Raw genomic sequence first — 13,541 nt, 5'->3', positions numbered from 1 at the left:
ATTTAGGGTGCTAGTTTTGAGCAAAATTTTAGGGACAGTGTCCAGTCACTGAGATCAAGCCCCAGGGCTGGGACATAAAAGAAAAGAAATGCAAGCTGGGTGCTGGTACATCATGTCTTTAATCCTAGCTCTTCAAAAGACTGAAACCTGAGGATTGCAGTCCAAAGTCAGCCAGGGCAGCAATGTCTGTGAGACACTTATCTCAAATAAAAAACAGAAATCCAGAATTGGTGCTTTAGCTCACAATGTAGAGCACTTGACTTGAGCTGAAGGGCTAAGGGATGGTTCCTAGGCTCACAGTTCAAGTGGCATGACCAAAAACCAAACAAAACAAAAGGATAAAAGAATAAAGGAATTCATCACAAATGTAGGCTTGAACAATGAAAACTATATTTCAGGGATGGGAAGATGGTTCAGTGGTAGAGTGCTTGCCTTGCATGCATGAGGCCCTGGGTTCGATTCTTCAGCACCACATAAGCAGAATAAGCCAGAAGTGACACTGTGGCTTAAGTGGTAGAGCACTAGCCTTGAGCTGAAGAGCCGAGGAACAGTACCTAGGCCCAGATTTCAGGCCCCTTGACTAACAGGAAAAAAAAAGAAAAAAAAGAAAACTACATTTCACAGGTACTCTTGGAAGCACCCCAGTTTTATTTCTTTGTCTCTCAGGAATTTAGTTTTAGGGAGGATTTTTTTTTTTTTGGTTGTGGGGCTTGAACTCTGTGCCTGAGCACTTGTCTCTCAGCTCTTCAGCTCAAGGCGAGCGCTCTACCTCTTGAGCCACAGTGCCACTTCCCAGGAATTTAGTTTTAAAGAATGAAATTATTTTTTCTTTATATTGTTAGAGGTGCTTTTAAGTTGAAGCCTATACATTCAAATATGCTCTTTGATTCCCATTTTCATGAGGAATAGTTCCAGTCCACAATAGAGACATGTTGAACCCATACACTGGAGAACTAAAATCAAAAGTGAAAGTTTCCAATCCAGGCTTTCCCAATTATTTTTTATGGAAGGGATTACAAAAAATCACAATAAACATGTAAGAGACAAGGGTAGGTTCTCTGATAAGAGAGAGGGAGACTGTTGTAGACCCTGGGGTGCCTGCCAGGAGCAGACAAAATGTGAGCAAAGGCTTCAGGGCCATTGACTCCCACCCTCTGGACTGCAAGTCCTTGCCCTTTCTTGGTTTGAGGAAGTGTGTGTTCTAGCTTTTTGGCCTGGGGCTTTAACTCTCTGGAGGCTTGGGTGGAAATGATGTATTGAAATAGAATGAGGAAAGATGTGTGCTGTTTGCACTTTTGGGCACAGTGGGTCTAGACCATTATTACGCAAGCATTGGAGAAATATAGCAGAACTGTGCCATCAGTCATCTCTCTGTCCCCTTCATTATCATCCCATTGGCTCTCAGAGCCTTGCTTGTGCTCTGATGGCATTGTGGCAGGAGACAAAAGATTTATTGCACATTTTAATGGATAAGGTCTGAGAAGACAAGTCTGAGGTCCCTTAGATATGTAGCCTAAAGCTACTGAGAGGAACTGTTAGGATCAGAGAAGAGGTTAGAAGTCTAAAGAGATTTTCACATGCAAAATGAAAAGACAATAGCAGACTGGTTTGCAAGTGATTAAGCTTCACATCAACATAGCCTAGCCTAAACTTCACTCTTCTATCCCTCCTGCATTCATTCCTGACACCCTAAACCACTATCTCTTTGAAGGGAAATGGAGGTGATGTGCCATGTTCATAAGAATCCCTGTGAGGAAACTTTTCACTACTTCCTTGAACAAATTCTTAAGGGAAATGCAAATAGAGCACAGCAAATGCTCACAGACAGTGCCCAAGTTCTGAGTTCAAGCCATAGGAACAACAACAAGACAAAACATAAAATCCTTCAAAGAAATGCAAAATTCAGAAAAAAAACAAAAATTCATTTGATTTAATGGATAGAACTGGGGAGTTTCTGGAAAATTAATTGTTACATTTTGTGAAATCCAAATCACCAGAAGTATTATGCTGCATACTTACCTAACAATCTCACTATTTTATGGCAGTGTTTTCATTTCAGCAATGGGAAATGACACAGGTACAAGTTTATGGCTGTGAATAACTTTTTTTTTTTTTTTTGGCGGTTGTGGGGCTTGAAATCTGGCTCTGGGCACTTGTCCCTCAGCTCTTCAGCTCAAGGCTAGCACTCTACCACTTGAGCTACAGCACCACTTCCGGTTTTCTAGTGGTTTATTGGAGACAGGAGTTTCACAGTCTCTCCTGCGCGGGCTTGCTTTGAACCTCGATCCTCAGATCTCAGCCTCCTGAGTAGCTAGGATTACATGCTTGAGCCACCGGCGCCCGGCAATATCTTTGTAAAGTAGGAGGGGATATATTAAAAAAATTTAAGACAAAACAGAGATATAATTTACATTCAGCAGAAGGCAGGCATTGAATAAACAGAAAGGTATAAGCAACGCAGTATCATAACCTCAATTTCATTATTAGAACTAAGAATCAAAAAGTCAATGTATCCAATTCTCCCCATATATATCCATTTTCTGGGTGGTCTTATGTATTTCAAGAGGAAACAGTGGTTTTCAAGAGGAAACTGAGCTTAACTCCCACAGCAGGCAGAGAAAAGTCCCAATGCACAAGAGCACACTTGTTCCCAGGTATTTAGCATGGTGGCACCGAGCATTGTGGGAATTGTAGTCAGCAAGGAGGATATTTTCTTTCAAAGTCCTGGGTTGTTTTTGTTTTTTGGAGGGTGGAGGTGGGGCAGAAGATGCTTTTGCACATGTGTCTCCCCGCCCACCACGGGCGATTTAAGTGTGTGTCTTCCTGATTCTTTTCCTTTGCCTTGTTGCTGGAAGTGCCCTGAAGTACAGTTTGGCCTTCCACAGGTGGGAGCCAGGAAGCTGGCGCCCAGCTCTGTGCAGTGGAGCTTGGGAGCTGTAACTTGAAGGAATCTCAGGCTTTGGAACTGATGTCAGGTAGGAACTGTGTGATTGCCGCGGGAGTCTACCCTCCACTGGTTTCTGTTTGTTTTTCTGTTTCTGTTTGTTTGGTGTGGCATGAACTCTGGGCCTGCAAGCAGCATTCCTGAGCTCCTCAGCTCAGAGGGAGAGCTTTATACTTGAGCCAAAGCGCCTAGTTCCCTTTCCAAGCTTTTCTCAAGTCTGGGGTTGATAATTTGCTTGAAGTTCAGGAGTTTTTGCTGCCATTAGCCTCTGGGCCTTCAGATGCAAGAACCTGGTTTCCAAATGTCTGAGAGCAAGCTAGGTCATTGTGCAGATGAGGAGAGCCCAAGAGCTGTGCATTTGTACTCCAAGACCAAGGGATTCTTCTATTAACCCATATGGCTTTATTTGCTTTGCTCAGGTATAAGAGGAGTACAGGAAGAATTCTAGTGAAATTGTGAGGTGTGTGCCTGCCTTGAGTCCTCTTACATTGCAGTTGTATTTGGGGCTTCTGTGTTGTTTCTCCAAGAGATAATTTAATCTGTTTGGCTTGAGTTTTTAATCTCCTGGGTTGAGCTCACAAGTATTTGTACATAACCCTGTTTCTAGAGACAGTTGTACATGGGGTATTGGAGTAGTGAGAGCTGGTCCTGTATTTTTAGGAATGAAGCCTAGCAATGTTTGAAGCAGAGCACCCTATGAATAGGAATCTCCATCCTAAATGGACAGACCATGTCAATTCTGAGAGGCCCTAAAGGGAAGAAGCAGAAAAGCACAGGAAGGGGAAGATGTTGCTAGCTTCCCTTGCCTACTACAAAAATTGTTGCTACTTCCCTTAGCACCAGATTCACGTGGTACTCTTTCCTATACCACTGTCAATCACTTTGTGTTGTTGCAAGCTTTAAACTAATTTCCAGGAATTGTGATGCGCTGGACTGAGGAATAAGCCAGAGGCAACTTATGAGAGGGTACCTGAGGCTGTGGTTTGGGAAGGAGGGGTAATTGTTATGACAAAGTATCTATTAATGTAGTAATCCCTAATCCTCTTCTTGCTAATTTATTCAGCCTGTTACCACTATGATTTGTAGTATGTAATCATGCAAACTCATGTTAACTGTCCCATCTAAGGATTTGCTAAGGCTAGCTCTTATTGGTTGGTTTTGCTTGGTCGTACAGAAAATATTGGTCAGGGAAATCTGGCCTTAAAAGAAAAATCACAGAAGAAAACGTGAGGTAATATGTCAGACTCAAGGTTGTATGCTTTGTAGGTGTTGCTTATCTTCAGGTGAAATCACTCCTATATGGAGTATTTTATATTGTATCTTTAGGATGGTCAAGGTTCTTTCCAAGACTGTTAAGGGAAATGAACATTAGGGACTTCTCAAACCTGGGTTTACCTCATCTTTACTCATGTCCCTTTGGCCAAAGCATGTTAAATGGAAACTGCAAGACATTGCATAGGTGTGCAATGGGTACAGTGAAATGTGCCATTTGACAACCATTGTTGAAATATTATAACACAAGGAATATATTCTGTAGACATTTTTTCTCTAAATTGGGTGAAATCTACTGTGCTACATCATATATGCTTTCCCTGGTGTTAAAATATGTAAATGAATGAGGTAGAACACTGATTCCAATGGATTCCTAGGATACCTTTGTATTAAAAAAAGCAGTTCCTACATACCGAAGTATATTCAGTAATAAATACTTTTAGTGGAAATGTGATATGTGTTTGCTTTCAAGTATTCAATAATATTTGAGGGAACATTCATATTTTCAAATTGAATGTGTACATAAACATAGAAATTAGTTGGTTTAATAATATCTATCTGTCAGGAAATGGACTGCATTTGTGTTTCTTGGACACTTTAATGCTCTCCCTGGGACATTAAAGAGTCTTCTAAGACAGCTTTATGGTATGGCAGTCCATGTATCATGTTTGCAAGAGAAAATTCTGGACCCCAAATCTCACAGATTCATTTCTGAATATGTCATTTGCCTTATATCCCAGCCGTGCTTCTAGAGTCTTCTGTTCATTGTCAGCAGCAAGACAGAATGAATGGATCTCTGGTGAGTTTTTTTTTTCTCATTTGTTTTACATTCCACTATATGAACCTAAAGATTTCCAAGAATAACAAACAATACCAACCACACAGATTCAGCCTCAGGAATGTATTCATAAATCAGAAAAATTTGGCATGTAGATTAGGAGATAAAGATTACTTGTAGGTTTAGCAGATTAAATGGTTATATTCTTTCTAAGTTGAATTCAGATTGGCTTCAGAATGTCTAGGTTTCATCTTGTCATAACATGTAGTCATACCTGTTATGTGATGTAGTGACACAGAGCAGGTTCCATCTCATGGAAGGTGAAGGGTAGATTGCAACCAGATCTCATTCTCATGAGTAACATTAAACTATTTCAATGAAATTTTCCTGGAATTGCTGAAATAGTGTGGTCATAAGCACCTTCGTGTGTTCTTAAGGAATGATTAACCTATATGTACTTAAATTACTCTCCATATATACTTCTTGGACTACTTCATGGTCTTGGTCTTACTTGAAGCTGAGGCTATATTTGTTGCTAAACTTTATGGTCTTTTTTCAAAATCTTGTTTGTTTTCTAAAGTATCCTCACAAGATTTCTTTCCTCAATAATCTCTCTCTACTTTTGGTTTTCTACTCACTTGTGTTGGTTATTTTTCTCTTTCTCTCTCTTTGTATCTATATTTGAATCATTTTTTCTTACTTTTCTCATTCTCTCTTTCCTCCATATATCTCTCAGTTTTTTCTTTTCTTCAATGATCTATCTGGGAACTAGTTTTTCTTAGTGATCAGCTTTATGTTGCTGACATGGCTCTTAAGATTGACATTTTTCATACCCACTGTATAGGAAAATTGTTGCCTAGAGAGTTCTACAGGATTCCAAAAACACAGAAAATTAGAGAAACACAAAAACATAAACAGATAGACTTAGGGGAAACCAGGGTTCTGAAGCCTCTCTGGCACTTGGTCTCTGGTTGCCAGTAAGCAAGCATAGTTCCTTGAGTTTACACAGGGAAGATTCCCATTGATAACATGCAAAATCGAAGTATCTATATTAATTTTACAATCTGAGCCACAACAGGTTGTTAGGCAAACATGTTTCCTTATTCTCCTGAGACAGAAGCCTGGCGCCCAGAGAAAATGCAGACATGAAGTTCACCTTACCTAGCCTTCAAGGTGAACAGCAGCTCAGTTTCAGATGCTATCTTTCCAACAGTAAGGAAAAGGCCTGCACTCCAGTCTCTTAACCCTCTCCAGAATTCCCTTTTAAGCCTTCTGCAGCTAGCTCTCAGATCTCTCAGTGCTGTCAGGCTGGAATTCCAACCTCTTAAACCTTTTCCCCTTTCAGCTCCACTTCAGAGTTCCATACAGAAAAGTACATCCTTCCTCCAACTTATAAACTACAAGAAAATTTGATTTCACCTGATTCTGTTATCTTTGGTCAAACTTCATTTGTCGTGGTACTCAGTTTTGTTTTTCCATACCACTACTTTTAAATATTTTCATTCACTGCCAGTATAAGATAGGTAGTTTTGATTAAAAAAAAAATAATACAGTGATGAGGTTTTCTCTATTAGAAATATCATTTGTTGCAAAATCTCACAGGTGTTTGCTCAGGAATTGATTTTGATCTCTGAGGAATTTCACTATTAACTAACAAAAGTAGAAATATATCTTTAGGGATCTACTGGAGAAATGACTCAGGAATATTTAACACATTTGAGCATTTGGTCATATTTATCATTTTTGTCATCTTGAGTGTTCCTTGAGTCTCTATCAATTTGCCTCCAACTTCCATGAAGGCCTATTAAAATGAAAATCTTCTCAAGGAACATTTTATTCCCCTCCCACCTATATTTTGTATTGTAGAATGTGGAGAAAGTTTACAAAATTTCATGGTAGCAGTTCTTTTTTACATAGGAAGGATATATCAGGGTATCTATGACAACATTTCAATATTTAGTATTTAAACCAAACATGGTTAACCTAGGATATTTTTATGTGGGAACTAAATCAAATCTTATAAGGGCCCAATAAATCATTAGCTAATTTCTCGAGAACTGTTACTGTTTTTTAATATTCATGTGGACACTGCTTTTCTTTGATCTAGTAATGTTCTATGTTCTGTATACCATGTGATATCCTGAATGTGTTCTGCTTGCTTATGAGAGTACTTGCTAATAGAAGGTCTAAATAGGATTTATGGTGAAGCAGTAAATGTAAATGCTGAGAAAATATTTGTTTAATTCATTGTTATGCTGCTATGAACTAAAATTTTATCAAAAATAATAATATAATTTTTTAGACACCACCTTAGACTAAATGTCATTATGCCAGATTATTGTCTCCTTAGAGTTTTTATCTTGTCTCTATTGCTAGCAGCATAAATGTGTTTGCATGCATTAGGGAATCTGTAACTTTTTATTGGTCTTGGGGCTTGAAATGTAGGCCTGGTTATTGTCCCTCAGCTCTTCAGGTCAAAGTGAGTGCTCTATCACTTGAGTCACAGTGCTACTTTCAGTTTTCTGGTGGTTTATGGGAGATAAGAGTCTCATGGACTTTCCTGCCTGGGCTGGCCATGAACCTTGATCCTCAGACCTCATCCTCCTCAATAGCTAGGATTACAGGCATAAGCCACCAGTGCCCTGCACATTTGTGTATTTTAATGGTCAGGCTTATGTATTGTCAAATATTTCTAATTTGCTATTTAATTTTCCCAGTGAAAAGATAACATAGCCAGCTGCAAACCTTTTATGTAAGACAAAAGCATACCTGCAGCATAATGAAATTCCAGATTGGAATTCTCATGACCCAGGTCTAATTTCCTGATGGAAATGTGCCATTACAGAAGCTGATGTCATTTGATGATGTGGCTGTGTACTTCACCTGGAAGGAGTGGCAGGATCTGGATCCTGGTCAGAGGACCCTTCATAGAGATGTAATCCTGGAGACTTATAGCAACTTCTTGTCCTTGGGTGAGCAAAGGTCACTTTTATTTGGAAGGTCAAGTGCTTTTATTTTTGTAGACATTTGACTATGTTATTTAGGTATAAGATTCCAGTCCATTCCGTTGTAAAAAAAAAAAAAAAAAAAACTGCTAGTATAAAAGCCAGCCAAATTCAGGTCTGGGAGCTTGATGTTGTTTGCCTTTCACACTACTGCTTGAGCCACAACTCCATTTTGGATTTTGTTTTGGGGTATATTCTGAATTTCCATGCCCAGGTTGGTTTCAAGCCTGCCTCTTCTGATCTTACCTCCTAAATGTAGGGTTAGAAATGTAAGCCTTTGGACCATTACATTTTGCTTTAAAAAAAAAAGATTCCAGTCCATGGGAAGTGTCATTTCTTTCTAAGGTAAACTTCAACTTCATTATGTGTAACTCAAGAGCTAATTTTATTCTCATTCTTTAAGAAGGCAAATTAGTAGTTGGACAAAAGTTCTAAACTATGATCCACTAACAGGAAACTGACTTCCCAGACATGGGGTGATTATTATATGTGGATGTACACTCTAGATAGAATATACATTACTACTGTCAGTATTATCTGGAAGTCAGTAGTTGAAAGTGTGAAAGTGTGTATTTGTAAGCCAAACCTGACATAAGTTGCATTGCTTCAAGCTTGGAATCCTAGATACTCTGTAGGCTGAAATCTGAAGATTTTGGTTTGAAGCCAGCAACTGTAGAAAAATGAACATGAGACTCTTATCTCCAATTAACCATTCAAAAACTAGAAATGTAGCCAAGACACAAACTAGTAGAATGCTAGATTTGAGCAAAAGAGCTGAGTCCAAGCCACACATTGGCAAAATAAACCCAAAGCTGGGGGAAAGTACACCATGGAGCTGTTAAGAATTGAGAAACCATGGGCTGGGAAGGTGGCTCAGTGGTTCACCCCGTGATTGCATGCTTGTGGCCCTGTGTTCGATTCCTCAGCACCAAAAAAGAAGGAAAAAAAAGACAGAATTGGCGTTGTGGCTCAAGTGATAGAGTGCTAGCCTTGACCTTAGGAGGTGTGAAACAGCTCCCAGGCTCAGAATTCAGGCCCCACAACCAATCCCACCCCCCAAAAATAAAACAATTGAGAAACCAGATTTAGGAGCAACCCAGTGAACAGGATATTTGCAACATTACATTAATGGTGACCCAGCAAGAGCAATAGTTCTCCACTATTTCTTACTCACAGGGCACTGTGTTCCTAAACCTATATTGATTGTGAAGCTGGAGCAAGGTGCAGAACCATGGATGAGAGAAGGCTCAGAAGAGAATTTCACATGTGAGTTAAAGCATCTTGAATAGTGATGTTGGGTCCAGAGCCCAATGGGTCTGTTTATCTTGAGCTGTACAGAGCAATAGTATTCCTAGTGCCCTGAGTCATGTATGGAAGAGAATTAGGTGATCCTTTTTCTCAAGGAATTGTCAATCCAGAATTCTTGTGGAGATAAACTGAATTTGATGTTCCAGTGTAGGAAATGTTAGCAATTCTCTTTATCTGTAGAGAAGTTATTCATAAAGTGAAGAAGACAATAAGAAATGTAGTAAGGAAATCTCATTTTATTTTAAACTAGTATTTTGCAGGTAGGAGGAAAATAGGATCAGGACAATTTCTTATCAGTGGTGCTGGGCATAGAGGGAGATTCAGAATGGAAGCATTAAGAGTACGGAGATGAATAATTTGAGTAAATATTTCCTTGAGAAAAATATAAAAATCTGAAATACAGAAAAACATTATTTTCCATTGTAAAATGTCAGTACTACTTTCTTAATTACTACATTGCAGAGAAATATATATAGTCTGTACAAAGCAATGCTTTGAAATTTGAAAATATTGTAACAGAATGTGAGGAAATATCTTTACATTAAGGAATTTATGGATCTCATTTATGTTTTTGTCTATTTTTCTATTATTCATTTTAGATGTCCCAGAAATGGAGGATGTGATTAGCACCTGCCAGGAAAGGTACAATAAATATCTCTCTGAAGTAGCAATCCTGAATAGTAACCAAGGGGAGGGAAAAGTGAGACTTACAAGAAGTTTTCATTTGAGCTCCATACAGAAGTCGGAACTGATTAAGAATAATGCGAACTCCTTATGGATAAGGATAGAAAAGGTCACTGGCTGTCAGAGCTTGCGTATTTTCAGCGAACTCGGTAAGATGTGTGCTGCATATAGTCCTCATGTGTCTTCTGTAGTTGACAAATGTAAACAGTGTGAAAAGTCTTTCACTGAGAAGACATGCCCTATTGTCCCTCAGAGAACACACACAGGAGAGAAACCTTATGAATGTAACATGTGTCAAAAGACTTTCACCCAGAAATCAAAGCTTACTGTCCACCAGAGAACACACACAAAAGAGAAACCTTATGAATGTAACATTTGTGGAAAATCTTTCACAAGAAAGTCATACCTTACTAGACACCAGAGAACACACACAGGACAGAAACCTTATGAATGTAACAAGTGTGGAAAATCTTTCACCCAGAAATCAAAGCTTACTCTCCATCAGAGAACACATACTAGAGAGAAATCTTATGAATGTAACTTTTGTGGAAAGTCTTTCATCCATAAATCAAAGCTTACTGTTCACCAGAGAACACAAAGAAAAGAGAAAACTTTTGAATGTAACATTTGTGGAAAGTCTTTCTCCTGGAAGGAATATGTTACTAGACACCAGAGAACACACACAGGAGAGAAACCTTATGAATGTCACATGTGTGGAAAGTCTTTCACCTGGAAGACACACGTTACTCGCCACCAGAGAACACACACAAAAGAAAAACCTTTTGATTGTAACATTTGTGGAAAGCCTTTCTCCTGGAAGGCATATCTTACTCTCCACCAGAGTACGCACACAGGAGAGAAACCTTATGAATGTAACAACTGTGGAAAGTCTTTCACCAAGAAATCAAACCTTACTTGCCACCAGAGAACACATACTAGAGAAACCTTAGGAATGTAACGTGTGTCGAAAGTCTTTCACCGAGAAATCAAAGCTTTATCGCCACCAGAGAACACACACAAAAGAGAAACCTTTTGAATGTAACATTTGTGGAAAGTCTTTCTCCTGCAAGGCATATCTTACTTTGCACCAGAGAACACACACAGGAGAGAAACCTTATGAATGTAAGATGTGTGGAAAATCTTTCATCAAGAAATCAAATCTTAATGTCCACCAGAGAACACATACTAGAGAGAAACCTTATGAAAGTAACTTGTGTAGAAAGTCTTTCATCCATAAAAGAAACCTTACTGTGAACCAGAAAACACACACATTAGAGAGACCTTATGAATGTAACATGTGTGGAAAGTCCTTCTCTTGGAAGTCAAGCGTCAATGTCCATCAGATAATACACACAGGAAAGAAACCTTCTGAATGTCATATTTGCGGAAAGATTTTCAGCGAGAAGCTACAACTTTCTATCCACCAGAGAGCACACACAGGAGAGAAATTTTATGAATGTAACCTATGTAGAAAGTCTTTCAACCAGAACATACACCTTTCTGTCCATCAGAAAAAAAACCCACCAGAGAGAAATGTTATGTATGTAGCAGACATGGAAATTCTTTCACCTGGAAGGCCAACCTTAACATCCATCAGAGAACACAAGGAGAGAAACCTTATGAGTGCGATCAATTTGGAAAGACCTGGAGGTCTTAGCTTAACACACATAAGTTGATTCACACAAATGAAATAACTTAGGATTGTACCAAATGGGGAAAGTCTTTGATCTGTAAGAAAATTGAAATTGCAATACAGAACCAATACAGGATAGAGACCTTATGATATAGCAGATGTGCAGTCCCCCAACTACAAGACACAGCTCAGGGTTCATCACAGAACACATAAAACACACAGACACACACACACCCTCACACACAAAGAGGAGAAAAATCATATGTAGAAAAAATGGAAAGGTTTTCTAGAAAAAGTCATAACAGTATTAAAGTCTTTCTTGGAGGGGTAACAATGCTCAATAGAAAATGTATTAATGACCTAACGCATATAATGGTATAACCAATCTATACTGTATCTTTACGATAAAATATATATTTTAAAAATATGATGGATTAATAAAGACTAGACTCTCTGCATTTTGTCTTGGAAGAGAACCCCAAAGTGTCTTCAGTGCTTGCACTTTTCTTTAATTAATCACTGGTGATGAAAAACTTGTGATTGATTCACTCTTAGCCCATTTAGTTGTTCTGCTGAGTGAGCTCTAATAAAACACCAGTTATCTATAATAAAACACCCATGTTATCTCATAGAGGGCCAAAGTAGATATGATATTAGGGGAAATAATCAAGCACACAAAGATATTGATCAATCTCTCACAAAAATTGAAGTTAACAAAAAAATAAAACCATCTGCCACTTGAGCTACAGCATCACTTCTAGACCCTGAGAGGAAGGAAGGAAGGAGTAGGGAAGTGAGAGAAGGAAAGAGGAAGGGAAGGAATGAGGAAGAAGGAAGACATAATCTATTCAAAAGAAGAATGTTTAATTATTGGTGAATGTGAGAATTATTGTTTCAGAGGTGGAGCTCAAGAAATATGGCTTTTACAAAAAGAAAATTTTTGAATGTTTACAAAATGATATAGAGGATGTAACATTTTATAAATTGATTTACTAATTCAATAATATTAAGTAAGGAGGTCAGGTGTGGCTGGTGCCCTATTGGCCACATGGTAGATGGTGGGGTCTGGCATCTTGTTTTCATGCAGGGGGAAGGAAATGACCCATCCATCACTTACCACCCACCTGATGGGTGTGGCTGGATCCCAGCAAGCAGGCATGGGCATTTGGCTGATATATTACTCAAACTGATAGCCTGGGACTGGGAATTTCCTGTAGACCTGCCTCCTGCTTAGGCCCTATTTAGGCTGTCCCAGCAGTGGCACCAGATGCCATGCCACATGTCTCTGTAATCATGTCCCGTGTGCTGTCTCCTCGCTTGTCTCTGGTCATCATAGTGTCCCAATTCAGCACTCTCTTGGTGCTGATTTGTTTCTTGGTGTTGTTTTTATTCCCCTCCCCCCCTTTCTGTCCTGTTTCCAAGCTGTCTAAATGTATTTCTGGAGTGCAAGTCTTTGTTACAACAGGCTGCTTGCAGACTGCTAGCTGTGTAATAGACTCCAGTATTCCATCTAAAATAATGTGGCTTCCAACAAATATACTGTTTTCTTTTACAGAAACCCAAAGTTTGACCTAACATTAGAATTTCTAGAGCCAAGATAGATGCCACTGTATATTATGTAATTAAAGATATCCTGGAAGCATTTAGAAAAAAATGTTTGTTACATCAGACAGTGCTTAATTAATAAACCAAGTCCAAGACTCCAGATCCTATATAAGCGCATCATTCTAGATATGTCCAGAGCTTTTTGGTTACTTGAAGAGCTCTACTTTCACACTTTCATGAAGGAATGTTTTTGTGCCAATATGACGTGTTGAACTCAGGAACTGAGTTGAAGCCAACTCTGGCTTCAAGATGAGATTCTCTCATCTTGGCCTCCATAAAAGTTTTTTCTTTTTGCTTATGTGGTGCTGGGGA

At 38.9% G+C, this 13,541-nt stretch overlaps 1 protein-coding gene across 1 annotated transcript; it reads left to right on the top strand.

The window, feature by feature from the left end:
* Positions 1–7,845: 7,845 nt before the first annotated feature.
* LOC138824953 (zinc finger protein 157-like) lies at positions 7,846–11,667 on the top strand. Its single transcript, XM_070019347.1, has 5 exons — positions 7,846–7,966; positions 9,176–9,265; positions 9,907–10,007; positions 10,581–10,923; positions 11,006–11,667. The coding sequence occupies exons 1-5, from the start codon at positions 7,846–7,848 to the stop codon at positions 11,665–11,667; spliced, it is 1,317 nt and encodes a 438-aa protein (XP_069875448.1).
* Positions 11,668–13,541: the final 1,874 nt, after the last annotated feature.

This window comes from Dipodomys merriami, unplaced genomic scaffold, assembly GCF_024711535.1.
Source record: "Dipodomys merriami isolate MVZ:Mamm:240054 unplaced genomic scaffold, mDipMer1.0.p SCAF_130, whole genome shotgun sequence".
NCBI classification, from domain to species: Eukaryota; Metazoa; Chordata; class Mammalia; order Rodentia; family Heteromyidae; genus Dipodomys; species Dipodomys merriami.
Note: the sequence above shows the minus strand (reverse complement) of the source record. Positions and strands in the feature narration are given on the sequence as shown.